The sequence below is a fragment of the Hemiscyllium ocellatum genome, chromosome 19, assembly GCF_020745735.1.
Source record: "Hemiscyllium ocellatum isolate sHemOce1 chromosome 19, sHemOce1.pat.X.cur, whole genome shotgun sequence".
Taxonomy (NCBI): domain Eukaryota; kingdom Metazoa; phylum Chordata; class Chondrichthyes; order Orectolobiformes; family Hemiscylliidae; genus Hemiscyllium; species Hemiscyllium ocellatum.
The window spans coordinates 67,724,663-67,738,503 of NC_083419.1; the positions used below are offsets into that span (position 1 = coordinate 67,724,663).

General features: G+C 43.1%; 1 protein-coding gene across 3 annotated transcripts in view; it reads left to right on the plus strand.

Annotated features, from left to right (window-relative positions):
• braf (B-Raf proto-oncogene, serine/threonine kinase) overlaps positions 1-13,841 on the plus strand; it is a 115,083-nt gene that overhangs the window by 29,166 nt on the left and 72,076 nt on the right. For all 3 annotated transcript variants that reach the window (XM_060840018.1, XM_060840019.1, XM_060840020.1), the window contains exons 3-4: positions 5,078-5,335; positions 11,536-11,639. In XM_060840018.1, coding sequence (XP_060696001.1) covers positions 5,078-5,335; positions 11,536-11,639 — 362 coding nt within the window. The remainder of the gene's footprint in view (positions 1-5,077; positions 5,336-11,535; positions 11,640-13,841) is intronic.

Consider the following 13,841-nt stretch of genomic DNA (forward strand, 5'->3'; position numbering starts at 1 on the left):
CCGCTGACAACACAACACATTCCAGGCACCCACCACCCTCTTCGTGAAGAACTTTTCCCCCCTATATCTCCCCTAAACTTTTCCCTTCTCAGTATGAACTCATGACCCCTAGTAATTGAGTCCTCCACTCTGGGGGGGAAAAGTTTCTTGCTATCCACCCCTGTCTATACCTCCCATGATTTTGTAGGCCTCAATCAGGTCCACCTCAACCTCCCTCTTTCTAAGGAAAATAATCCTCATCTACTCAACCTCTCTTCATAGCTAGCACCCTCCATACCGGGCAACATCCTGGTGAACCTCCTTTGCACCCTCTCCAAAGCATCCACATCCTTTTGGTAATATGGTAATTTCCTGATACTGTGTCCTTTGTTTCTTGCTTCCCGAATCGGGGAAAATTGTTCTCCCTGTATGTTGTCTCTCCAACTCGGATGGCATTTTGAACATTTTAGTTGGATCTCATTCTTCTCAACCCTAATGAATGCAGACCCAGTCGAACCAGTCTGCTATCTTTGGTGTCATTGTATTGATCCTCCATTGCACTCTCTTCAATACAAATAGTCAGTCATTTAAATCATACAATCCCTACAGCATGGAACCAGGCCATTCTGCCTATTGTGTTCATTCTGACCCACCAAAGAGCATCCCACCCAGACTTACTGCAACCCTGCATTTCCCATGGCTAATCTATACAGCCTGCACATCCCTGAACACTATGGGCAATTTAGCATGCGCATCCATGGACTGTGGGAGGAAACCAGAGCACCCGCACAGACAGAGAGAGAATGTACAAACTCCACACAAACAATCACCTGAGGCTGGAATCGAACCTGGGTCCTGTGAGGCAGCAGTGCTAACTACTGAGTCACGTGCTGCCCTTTATCCCAGTATATCCTTCTCTAAGTAGGTAAAAATTGTATGTAATACTCTAGGTCTGGCCAGTGTGTAACTATAGTCAGACATCTTTACTTCTGAACTGAAATCCTCTGGCAAGGTGCAAGAAGCATTTATGAGAATTATATCTGAACTGAGAGGTTGCATCTTGAGGCTACACCTGAGGCTCTTTTCTCCAAAAGAGAAAAGGTTCTACAGCTATTGTATTTGGGGATTTAGTTAGATGTGAAAGAAATGTTTCCATTTTTGTGGAGACCAAAATTAGGGGTCATAAAAAAAGAAGATATTAATGTTTCCATTAGTTGAAGTGTCAATAACAAGGGGCATAATTGTAAAATAAAAGGCAGAAGTTTTGAGGGAAACGTCTTTCACCCAGAGGCTGTGAAACACACCGACTGTGGTAGTATTTGAGGCGAGAAACCTACTTGGACGAGCACTTGAAGTAACATAACATTCAAGGCCGTGGGCCTAGTGTGGGAAAGTGGGATTAGTGTATGTTCAGTAGTACAGACTAAAGGACCTCTTCTCTGTATAATTCCACAATTCTAATAGAGAGTTTAGTGGGAAACATTTCTTCAAAGAGTTGTTGCAATGTGGATCTCACAACCGTAGGCAGTGGTTGAGGCATTTAAAGGGAAGCTAGATAGTTGCATGAGAGAGAAAGGAATAGGGGCTTATGTTGATTGGGCTAAGAAAACAGGGCTGTGAGGATGCACCAATGGGGCAGAAGCACTGATATACTCCTGTTAAGATAAAGGATTTATTTCATAGCATCGAACCACAATGAGTTAAAAGTTGATATTGAAATCTATGCATGGCTGCTCACCAGTCCGATATCCTCCTCAACCTCAAAGAATATAAAATACAAAGGATTGGAATTTGTATGTCCATTGTACGTTCAGACTACTGGATTCAGCTTTGAATGACCCATCTCGGGATGTTATATCAACCCTGAGGAGCTCTTTGTGGCACTGTGATAATGTCATAAAATCATACAGTGCAGAAGAGGCTCTTTTTGTTTCAAGTCTGTACCGTAAAAAATATATTGCTCTCTACACCAGATCCACTTTCTGGCACTAATCCTATTGCCTTGAATGTTATGTCACTCCAAGTGCCCATCCAAGTATTTCTTTAAAGGTTATCAGGTTTCCTGACTCAACTGCCCTCCCCGAGGAAATGCTCACCACACTGTGAGAAAGGTTTTCGTCTGAACCTCCTGTCTCCCACTTCTAAAGTTGTGCCTCCTTGTTATTAACCCTTCCACCAAGGGGAAAAGCTGCTTGCTGTGCATCCTGTCCATGCCTCTCATAATCTTAGACACCTCAATCTGGATCCCCCCAACCTCGCAACCTTCCCCACTCCGTTGAAAGCAGCCCAAGCTATCCAGCTTCTTTTCAGAGCTGAAATGCTCCATCCCAGACAGCATCCTGGTGAATCTTCTCTATAACCCCTCTAATGGAATCGCATCCATATTGTTATGTTCTGATCTCTGAGCCAGCAGTCCAAGTGCCTCCTGTTCCAAAGGTGTTAAATCACACAGCTTGAATTGTTTGATTTAAAAAATATCTATAGTGACCTTAAAATGAATATAGAACTGATTCCCTTGAATCTGATACCAGTGCTTAAATGGGTTAAATAATAAGGCGTTCGGCTGCACTTGTAGCTGGAGGAACTCAAGCAGGTCTGGCAGCATCTATCAAATCCCAGTGACTTCTCTTCAGAACTGACTGGGGCTGGAAAACGATGGGTTTTACTATGATTGACAAATGTGAACAGAGGAGTGAGTGGAACACGCAGTGAGGATACCAAGAGTAAAAGACAGAAGATCTGGGTTCAAGTAATGAAGACGACATTTGGTACACTTGTCTTCATTGCGTACAGGAGTTGGGAGGTCATGTTACAGCTGTACAGGACATTGGTTAGGCCACTTTTGGAATATTGCTCTCCCTGCTATAGGAAAAATGTTATTAAACTGGAAAGGGTTCAGAAAAAAATTTATAAGCATGTTGCAGGGTTGGAGGATTTGAGCTATAGGAGGAGATTGAATTGGCTGGGGCTGTTTTCCCTGGAGCATTGAAGGTTGAGTGGTGACCTTCTCGAGGTCTATAAAGTCCTGAGGGGCATAGATAGGATAAATAGAAAGGTCTTTTCCCTGGGATGGGGGAGTCCAAAACTAGAGGGCATAGGCTTAGGGTGAGAGGAGAAAGATTTAAACGGACTTGAGAGGCAACTTTTTCATGCAGAGGGTGGTGTGTCTATGAAATAAGCGTCGAAGGAAGTAGAGGAGTCGGGTACAATTACAACATTTTAAAAGCATCTGGATGGATATATGAATAGGAAGGGTTTAGAGGGATATGGGCCAAATGCTGGCAAATGGGACTAGATTAATTAAGTTGGCATGGCGAGTTAGACTGCAGGCACTATTTCTATGCTGTACAACTCTATACCTCTTTGATTCTAATCCCACCTGTTCCAGAGGTGTGCAATAACATCTTTGAACAGTTTGATTTGACCATATCTGACAAAATAGGATTGGAACTTGTGACCTTCAGATTGATAGTCCAGTACCATAGCCACCCCTCTACCGTGTCTAACTGTTGAGATGCTTGACATATTTTTTTAAAAAACTCTATCGGGACAGGATCGGGACTGATTGAGCTAAAGCCAGTTGCTTGTCTGAGTGGCAGCATAATCACTATTGTCAGCTTAACACTGTCACCTAAAGTTAAAGTTATCCTCATTTTTTAAAAAATATAAAATAATTCTGTAGAGAATGTCATATGTGTCTGTGTACGAGATTAGATTAGATTAGACTTACAGTGTGGAAACAGGCCCTTCGGCCCAACAAGTCCACACCGACCCGCCGAAGCGCAACCCACCCATACCCCTACATTTACCCCTTACCTAACACTACGGGCAATTTAGCATGGCCAATTCACCTAACCCGCACATCTTTGGACTGTGGGAGGAAACCGGAGCACCCGGAGGAAACCCACGCAGACACGGGGAGAACGTGCAAACTCCACACAGTCAGTCGCCTGAGTCGGGAATTGAACCCGGGTCTACAGGCGCTGTGAGGCAGCAATGCTAACCACTGTGCCACCGTGCCGCCCAGATGTGGTGGTGGTGCACAAATAGAGACTTTTAAAATTTATACATGGGGTGTGAATTTCACTAACTAGAGCAGCATTTATTGTCCTTTAATCGCTCTTGAGCATTGAATGTTGAACAATTGTAATGCTTTGCATGTTATTTGGTAATTCATGGTTTTGATAATTCAGGAGATTAGATTAAATTAGATTAGATTCCCTACAGTGTGGAAACAGGCCCTTCAGCCCAACCAGTCCACACTGACCCTCCAAAGAGTAACTCACCCAGACCCATTTCCCTCTGATTAATTGACCTAACACTATATAGGGTAAGTTTACAAATCTGATGTGTTTCCCTGAAATCTGTCTCTCTCACACACCCCCAACCCCCAAACATATTCCGCCTTTCCTCCCTGTTAAATAAATGAGGAGAAACTGGTTTGATGAACAAGAAAGTCATTAACCAGAGACCTCAGACATACATTAGTTGGCAAAAGGTTTTTGTCATATGCAGAGTGTTATGATCTGCAATGTAAAACCTGATCGTGTGGTGGAAGCAGATGCAGTAATAACTCTCTAACGATAGTGGGATTAGTGCTTGAAGGGGAGACGTATGCAGGGCTATAGTGAAGACCAAGGAGGCTAGACTCCTTGTGCAGCTTTTTCAAAGGCATGATATACTGAATAAGCTGCTGTTACATGATTCACAGCTCAGTTAACTAGCTTTGTGGTTAAGTTGCACTAAGCGTGTTTCGAACAATTTGCACAGTTTAATGTGTTGGTTGGAAGTCTTCAACATGATGCTTTATACCCAGTATATTATAAACTGTTAAAAATCTACATGTCATCAACTGAAATGTATAGGGATGTAAATTATTTTAAATTATTAATTTCAGTTTAGCTTTGCTGAGCTGTTAAGAGGAATAGGATTACAGGGAAAAGGTAGGTGAATAGAATGAAGTAAATTGTTCATTTGGAAACCTGGCGCAGACTCGATGGTGCTGCACCTTCCACGCATGAGTATTTCTGTGATTGGGGAACATTTGCTAAAAATGCCCACCACATCTCCATGTTAAGTAGCTTGCATTATTTTCCAGGCTTATGAAGAATACACGAGCAAGCTGGATGCCCTGCAACAGCGTGAACAGCAATTGTTGGAGTCCATGGGGAATGGCACAGAGTTCACAAACAGTAATCCCAGCCTGACGGAGCTGATGGAACCCTGCACCCACCTCACTGTCACTCAGAATTGTCCTAGCCTATTACAGAACCCGAGCGACGGTTTGAGGGCCAACCCCAAATCTCCTCAGAAACCCATTGTTCGAGTCTTCCTGCCCAACAAACAGAGGACTGTGGTGAGTAAAAACAGTGAAGGAGGTAACATGAGATTCTGAGGAACAACTGCAGGCTAAGTTCATGAAGACTGGAAAACTAGAAGGTAATTTGTATTGTGGACCTGTGTGGACATAATACAAATATATTTCCTTAACACCACCTACCTGCACCTACTGTTATACCTAACTACTTGGAGCTCTTTCTTAAAAGTTGCTTCTTTTTATTAATTTGGTTTTAACATCTCCATGTGCCCCTAGTGTTCCCTCATTTGTCTGCCTGATTTACACGATTAAATGGGACCCTTTCACAATATTAATTGTGTCCACTGTGTCCCACTAAATGTGTCCACCACCCTGTGCCCTGCTACTAATGGTGTTTTTTTTGTTCATCTACTCAGTGCACCCCACATAGAGGTTTGCTGAACCAAACCAATGCTCAAATCAAATCAAACTGACTGGATTCCTGAGTTCCAATTTTGCTTATGATTACTCTCCTTTAATTTCCACACACTTTTTGAATTAAAGATTTTTAAAAAGATCTGTAGCTCAGGTTGGTAAGTATGTAAGTTAGCTCGCTGAGCTGGAAGGTTTGTTTTCGGACATTTTGTCACCATGACTAGGTAACATCATCAGTGAGAGTCTCCGGTGAAGCGGGGGTGGTATGTCCTGCCTCTCTATTTATAGGTCTTGGTTTCTTCAGGTGGGGGATGTCATTTCCAGTTCTTTTTTTCTTTCAAGGGGAGGTAAGTGGGGTCTAAATTGATGTGTTTATTGACGGAGTTCTGGTTAGAATGCCAGGCCTCCAGAAATTCTCATATGTCTTTGTTTTGCCTGTCCTAGGATGTGTGTGTTGTCCCAGTCAGAGTGACGTTCTGCTTTGTCTGTATGTATGGAAACTAGTGATAGTGGGTCATGTCTTTTGGTGGATAGTTGGTGTTCATGTATCCTGGTGGCAAGAAACTATCACTAGTTTCCATGCGTACAGACAAAGCAGGATGTCACTTTGACTGGGACAACACACACATCCTAGGACAGGCAAAACAAAGACACACATGAGAATTCCTAGAGGCCTGGCATTCTAATCGGAACTCCGTCAATAAATGCATCGTTTTAGACCCCACCTACCTTCTCTTGGAAAAAAAGTAACTGGAAATGACATCCCCCATCTGAAGAAATCAAGATCTATAAATAGCTCCCACACTTCAGCGGAGACTCACTGATGATATGTAGTTGTGGTGACGAAATATCTGAAAACAAACCTTCCAGCTTAGTGAGCTAACTTACATCCAGACTTTGTGTGATACATATGTTTGTGTTTAAGTCTTGACCTATTCACTGATTGATTGAATTTAAGGCTCTCTTCTTTCGAGGGATTCTTTCCTAATAAAATGGTACCGCCAGACATTGCGGCGGATGCCCTTCCTCTTCACGTCTCACATTGCCCCAGTGCTGAGTATCTCAATGTGGGAGGAGATCGGGTTTGGTGGGGGGGGGGGGGGGAATGCAGGTAGAGGTGATCAGGTTTGGAGGTTGTGGGGAAATCAGGCTTTTGGGAGTTGCGGGGGTGAAGGGTGTGATATCAGGTTTTGGTGGGAGAGGGGGATTCAGGCAGATGGTTTTGGAAGGGGAGTCAGGCTGGAGAGGTTTTGCAGGGGATTCAGGCTGGGGGAGACTTTGTGGGGAGGGGATGGCTAGGGATGGGAAATCAGGCTGGGGGGCATTTTGGAGGGAGATTCGGTCTGGGGATGGGAATTCAGGCAGGGAGGTTTTGGGGGGGAGGCTTTGGGGAAAAGCAGGCTGGGATGGGAAATTAAGCTGGGGGAGGTTTTTTGGAGGGGGGGGCACGAAGTCAGGCTAGGGTTGGGAAATCCACTTAGTGGATTGGTGGAGGGGTTAGTCTGGGGAGTGGTGGCAGTCAGGCACTGGAAGGGGTGAAATTAGGCTGGAGGGAGGAAATCAGGCTTGGCTGTGTGGGGGTTGGCGGTGAATTGTGGGATTGTGAGAATCCAGCTGGATGGATCAGAAGCAGCCAGGAATCCGCGCATCTGATGGCGACAAACTGGAAGCAAAATGAAGATATGCAAAAGGCTACGTATATTGGTGGGTTGTGGTTTTACATTACAGAATCCAGTCTAACAAAATGGATGTGGCACTTTTCTGCTTTGGTTCTGCTGGTGAGGTTGCAACTAAACCATTCATCGCAGCCAAACCTAACTGTCACTTTTCAATAATGACTAAATTGACAGTTTTTGTCAGATCACTAGACAGCCTGTGACTATTGATTGAAGTTTAGATCTTTGCCTTTTTAATCAGATTGGATCATCTACCATTTTTGCAACTGACCACCTGACCCTCTGGGTTTCAATCCCTTTTGACATTTTCCCAGTCTTTTAACATTCTTGTTCATCATCCTCTCTGAACCTCTGTCCCTTTTGCCTTCTGAAAGATGATCCTTAAAACCTACCTATTTGACCAAACATTTGGTTCCTAATACATACTAATGTGACTCAGTACTATCCATTTTGCAGTGAAGAGCATTTGGAAAACAGAGTGGAGCCATGAATACAGTCTCTGAATAGAGGGAGACCACTGAAAACTGAGATAAAGAGGAATTTCTTCACTTGTGGGGAGGCAGTGGTGTCATGGTCAATGTCCTTTGACTAATAATCCAGATTAACCCCAGGTTCTGGTGAACCTAATAAAAATCTGAATTTTTCAAAAAAATATCCAGTTTAATGGCAGACATTTAGTCATTGTTAATTGTCGTGAAAAGAAAACCTTATCTGGTTTGGTCCACATCTGACTCCAGACCCACAGCAACATGGCTGACCCTTAACTGCTCTCTGGGCGAAAGCAATAAATGCTAGCCTCGCCAACAAAACCCACATCCCATGAGAGAGTTTTTAAAACGTAGTGGGCAGTAAATCTTTGGATTTCTCTGCCTCAAAAGGGCTCAGTCTAGAGTATATTTGAGACTGAGTTTGATGTATTTCTAAATATTAAAGATGTAAAGGATTTTGGGGATTGTGCGGGCAAGTGACATTGAAATTGAAGGTGTGTCATGATGGTCGATCCTCCTCCTATTTCTAGGTCTTGTGTTAAATAAAAAAGTTATTGTTTTTGGCCACCATCTCTCCCTAAGAGAGTGGTAATACTTGTGTATTTTTAATTAAGTTCTGCGACTTTTTGTTCTCTTTGTAGGTTATTGCCCCTAATCCTGAGCTTTTGTTTTTCACTGACTGTGCCCATGCTATGTATTCACAACCCTCAACAGGCAGCATAGAACATTCAGAGCACAGATTGTGGACATTCAGCCTCTTTTGTGTCTGTGCTGGTTGAAAATATTTTTATCCTGCGTATTCCCATCTTGCAGTTTGGTTTGCCAACCTTTTAAGTTCCTACAGTTAGTGTATATGTAAATTTGTAAAAAAGTGTTCTGAGGATTTATACAGTCTTTTCATACAGTAATGAGTTCCAGATGATCTCGCCACCCTGTGAGTGAAAAAAAAATTCTACTCAACTTCCCTCTAATCCCTTGTTCAATCAATTTGCCTCTATACCTTCTGGCTATTGGTCTCCCCAGGAAGACTATTTACCGAGCAAACCGAAAGTATTAACTGTGTGCTTGTATCTCTGTTTACTTCCCTCTCCTTCTCTGCCTCATTCTCTCTCCTTTACTGCATCTTCCCCTTCCATTCCCTGTCTTTCTCCATTTATCGAATATTTCCTACCTTTTTTTTTGTCTCCTCCCCACTCCCTATTCCACATTATGGCATTGAATTCTGAAATGATTCCTGTGTAATTTGGATTGTACTGCCTTACCTGAAGTCTATCCTGCTTATTAATCATTCTTCATGTGAAGGTTCTCAATCCTTAATTTGCCTTTTATCAATCTCCGTTTATGTCTGCATGTGGTGCTGTCATAATTTTACTTTGCCGTAGTGGCTCTGATTGATCTATCTTAAACATTCAATCCCATGTGTAGAGCTCCATGGGGTAACCATTCCCTCACCAATTTTCAAGAATTCCTGATATCTCCAGTCTTTACTTGCATCTGGGACCTCTAGCACTAGGCTAGGACTTGTGACTCATCTCTGCCTTGTCCCCAGTGTACAAGGGTCTTCAGAATCAAAAGTATGCACCATTGTTGAGGTGCTGTGAGTTCAGAACGTTTCATTGACAGTGCATGGCACCCCCCCCCCCATGTATTTTACTCAAACAGCAATATCAACCTTCGCTCATCTGGTATCACTCTTGTCTCTGAGTGAGAAAATCGTTGCTTCAGGCCCTCCTCTAGAGATTTAACCATGCAATCTTGCCTGACATTCCAGTGCATTAAGGGAAGAGTAGTGGTAATGTCATTAAACTCTATCTAATGTTCTGGGGACATTGCTTCAAATCCCACCTTGGGAGATGGTGAGATTTGAATTCAGTACAATCTGGAATTAAAAAAATATAGTCTAGCAGTGACTTTGTAACTGATGTAAAAACCCATCTGGTTCATTAATGTTCTTTAGGGAAGGAAATCTGCCATCTTTATCTGGGCTGGGCTACATGTGGCTCCAATATGGTTGACTCTTAACTGCCTTCTGGGGAATTGAGGATGGGCAACAAATGCTTGCCCATGTCCCATGAATGAATTAAAGAAAAGCTGAAGGAATGCTGCAGTAACAAGTTGTTGTCTTTTAAATTAGAAATTAACCTGAGGCTTGATCTCCTCCCCATTTTGAAAGATATAAAAGATTCAGTGGTAATGTTTGAAGATGAGAAGAGATGTTTATTGAAACAGATGATTGTGCATTTAATAACTGTTTCAGATTTCGCTGTGTACAAATTGTCAGCTGCACTTCCTGATATTGCAACAGTGACTACAATTGGAAGTACCTCATTAACTGGTGAAGTGCTTTACCATGACTCTGTTATGAACAGAGTACAGATGTTAGTGGTTTCCTTTCCTGTTGTTCAATATCTTCTTCCAGTATAGATGGGAAGTATTGAGTCATTGTTTCAAAATTTCACTCCAAATCATTTTCTCAACAATATATTGACCCTCCATGCAGGTGAAGAGGTGTTTGTTTTTGGTTTCAGTTTGATGAAAATGCACGATTGTATCAAAGGGGCAACAGCATTCCAACAAGCCATCTGTCCCTGTGGTCCCTATTGGTCCTCCCAGTGCCAAGTCTTTAGTCTGTAATGTGGAGTCTGAACTTGGGGCCTGACGCTCAAAGCTAGTTGGTCAAACTCTTACATAGCTTCGAGGAGAAAGTGAGGTCTGCAGATGCTGGAGTATCAGAGCTGAAAATGTGTTGCTGGAAAAACGCAGCAGGTCAGGCAGCATCCAAGGAACAGGAAATTCGACGTTTCGGGCATAAGCCCTTCATCATTCCTGATGAAGGGCTTATGCCCGAAACGTTGAATTTCCTGTTCCTTGGATGCTGCCTGACCTGCTGTGCTTTTCCAGCAACACATTTTCAGCCCTTACATAGCTTGACAATATTGCTGTTGTGACCTGCAGTGTAATAAATGGACCATGGCTTGGGGGACTGAAGAGAAAAGGTACCACTTTTTGACAGCTGGACTGTTGTAGAATGTTATTTCCATTGATGTAATGAGTGCTGGCCCAGTCAGCGATGCCCACATCCTATCAGTAAGAAAAAGTCAGTTTGCACTTTCCATGCACTGAGATCACCAACCTGAGATCTGTGCCCAGTTAAGTTGGGTTCCCATCCTACTTGCAGCTGGGGCCTATGTCCATCTGACACAGCAAGCATGCATTCTGCTCTGTATATGCTAGTCGGTAAACCCCACTTCAGTAAGCTGAAATGTAATGAATGGCTGTCTGCAACATTTATGCGTGAGGTGACAAACATATTTTTAAACTCAAGTCTTGAATGAACTTTGAACACTTGCTCACTGGCTGCTTGCAGTCAATAACCATTCTGGTCTGCCAGTGAGTTGTAGGAGTGATCTGTCTTCCAGCAGGCAGATATGTCTTCCACCTGAGTCGAAGCAAGAAACTCTTTGTAATAATCCATAATTGTATGGTCATCCAAAACAGAGAGTACCCAGTTATTTGCCTACATGTATTGTCACTGTGCAGTCTTGGCTGAAACTGTGATGTCGACAGACATTTTAAAATGGAAGTTGAGAGCATGCACACAGGATAGTTGTAAGAGTAGCAGCAACCGGTGTTGTGCTTAATCCCTTTTGCTTTTTCCCAGGTCCCAGCACGGTGTGGGGTGACTGTGAGAGACAGCCTGAAGAAAGCTCTGATGATGAGGGGACTGACCGCGGACTGCTGTGCAGTCTACAGGACGCAGGATGGGTGAGTTGTGTGCCGAGGGAACCTGGTGGCACTGGGTTGTAGGGTCAAAGAGATCTCTGCTCTGGAGTGGCATGAAGTGAGGAACCCCTGCAGAGATGAGCCCTGATTGGCTTTTGGCTGCTAGCTTTATTGTGAAAAGGTTTATTTAAAATAATTTAGGGTGTGAAAGTGAGGGTCATCATAGAACCATAGAAATGTACAGCATGGAAATGGACTCTTCAGTCTAAATTATCCATGCCGACCAGATATCCTAACCTAATCTAGTCCCATTTGCCAACACTTGGCCCGTATCCCTCTGAATCCTTCCTATTCATATATTCATCCAAATGCTGTTGTGGTTCTGTTCGCCCAGCTGGGAGTTCGTGTCGCAAACATTTCGTCCCCTGTCTAGGTGACAACCTCAGTGCTTGGGAGTCTCCTGTGAAGCGCTTCTGTGATGTTTCCTCCAGCATTTATAGTGGCTTGTCTCTGCCACTTCCGGTTGTCAGTTCTTGCTAAGAACCGTCAGCAAGAACTGACAACCGGAAACGGCAGAGACAAGCCACTATAAATGCCGGAGGAAACATCACAGAAGCGCTTCACAGGAGGCTCCCAAGCACTGAGGATGTCACCTAGACAGGGGACGAAATATTTGCGACACGAACTCCCAGCTCGGCGAACAGAACCACAAAACGAGCACCCGAGCTACAAATCTTCTCCCAAACTTTGATCGTCCAGATGCTTTTAAATACTGTAATTGTACCAGCCTCCACCACTTCCTCTGGCAGCTCATTCCATACACGCACCACCCTATGCATGAAAAAGTTGCTGCTTAGGTCCCTTTTATATCTTTCCCCTCTCACCCTAAACCTATGCCCTCTCATTCTGGACTCCACCACCACAGGGAAAAGATCTTGTCAACTTATCCCATCCCTGCCCCTCATGATTTTATAAACCTGAGGGTCACCCCTCAGCCTCCGACGTTCCAGGGAAAACAGTCGTCCAGTCTGTTCAACCTCTCCCTATAGTTCAAATTCTTCAACCCTGGCGACACCCTTATAAAGTTTTTCTGAACCCTTTCAAGTTTCACTACATCCTTCCAATAGGAAGGAGAGCAGAATTGCACGCAATATTTTGGGAAATCCAAGATGGAGGCAGGAAAAAAATTGTGGTTGTAAGAGCTGCTTGTTTTTTTTGAGGTATTTTAGATGTTAGAGGTGATTTCCTCCAATTCTAGGAGCAGCAATTACTGTTTTTATACGCATTGGTTTGGAACTTTGGGGGAAGAAAGTCAAAATGACGGCACTTTTAAAAGGGAGAAAGACAGACAAAAGGCAGTGAGACATGTTCGGTCGAGATGCCTCATACAATTCTATTATTTAGTTGTTATGGCGTTATTTTAGTTTGCAAGATCAGTGTTCCTTTGGCAGTTAGCAACATTGTTGTTACCTTGGTTTAAAGTTTGTGGGGCCAGTCTTCCTTCAGTTGTAGTTAATAAGATTGAATATCACATTGCTTTCATCTTCAGAATGTATTATTTCTTGTTGAGCTGCTATCACTGGAGTCTTTTTCAAGATGCCACATTCCCGTTGGTATGTCAAAACAAGTTACAGTACATGAGCATCAAAGGTGCACCTAATCTTGGGTTGAACCAGCACCTACCAGCCATATCCACATGTTCATGATCCTTCTGAAAATCAGAAATTCTGAAACTAGGCTGATTTTCTTCCCTATCGTTGAGCTAGGTGTGTTGAATTTATAATCCATATTGTAATTAATCATTGGTCTTACTAAGATATTGGTGAGATGACCACAAAGCTTATCTGTCTTGTGCCTAATGGCAGACCTATCAGGGTTGTCAAGAAGGTGTTTTTAAGTTTTGTATTCAAAATAGAGGGACACAAATCTCTTAAACTTTGCAGAGCTGCAATGTAAGAGCAAAGTATGAAGTGAAAATGACCATGAACTCTTCAAACAAACTTTATCATGAAACTATTGACGAGATCTTGAGGTACTTAACCACAGCTCACTGTTGACCTATTTAATCTTGTCTCCTTCCTATTTTAAGGGGCTCTTATTTTATTAAATACCAAAAAGTGTGATGTTTCTGTAATTCCTGAATCTCATACTCTGTAAGTTTTGATCCAGTCCCTCTTGAAGTTGTCTATTGCCAATAAATAGACCATCTGGGAGGGTCTTTTGCTTCAGCCACAGAGTGAATTA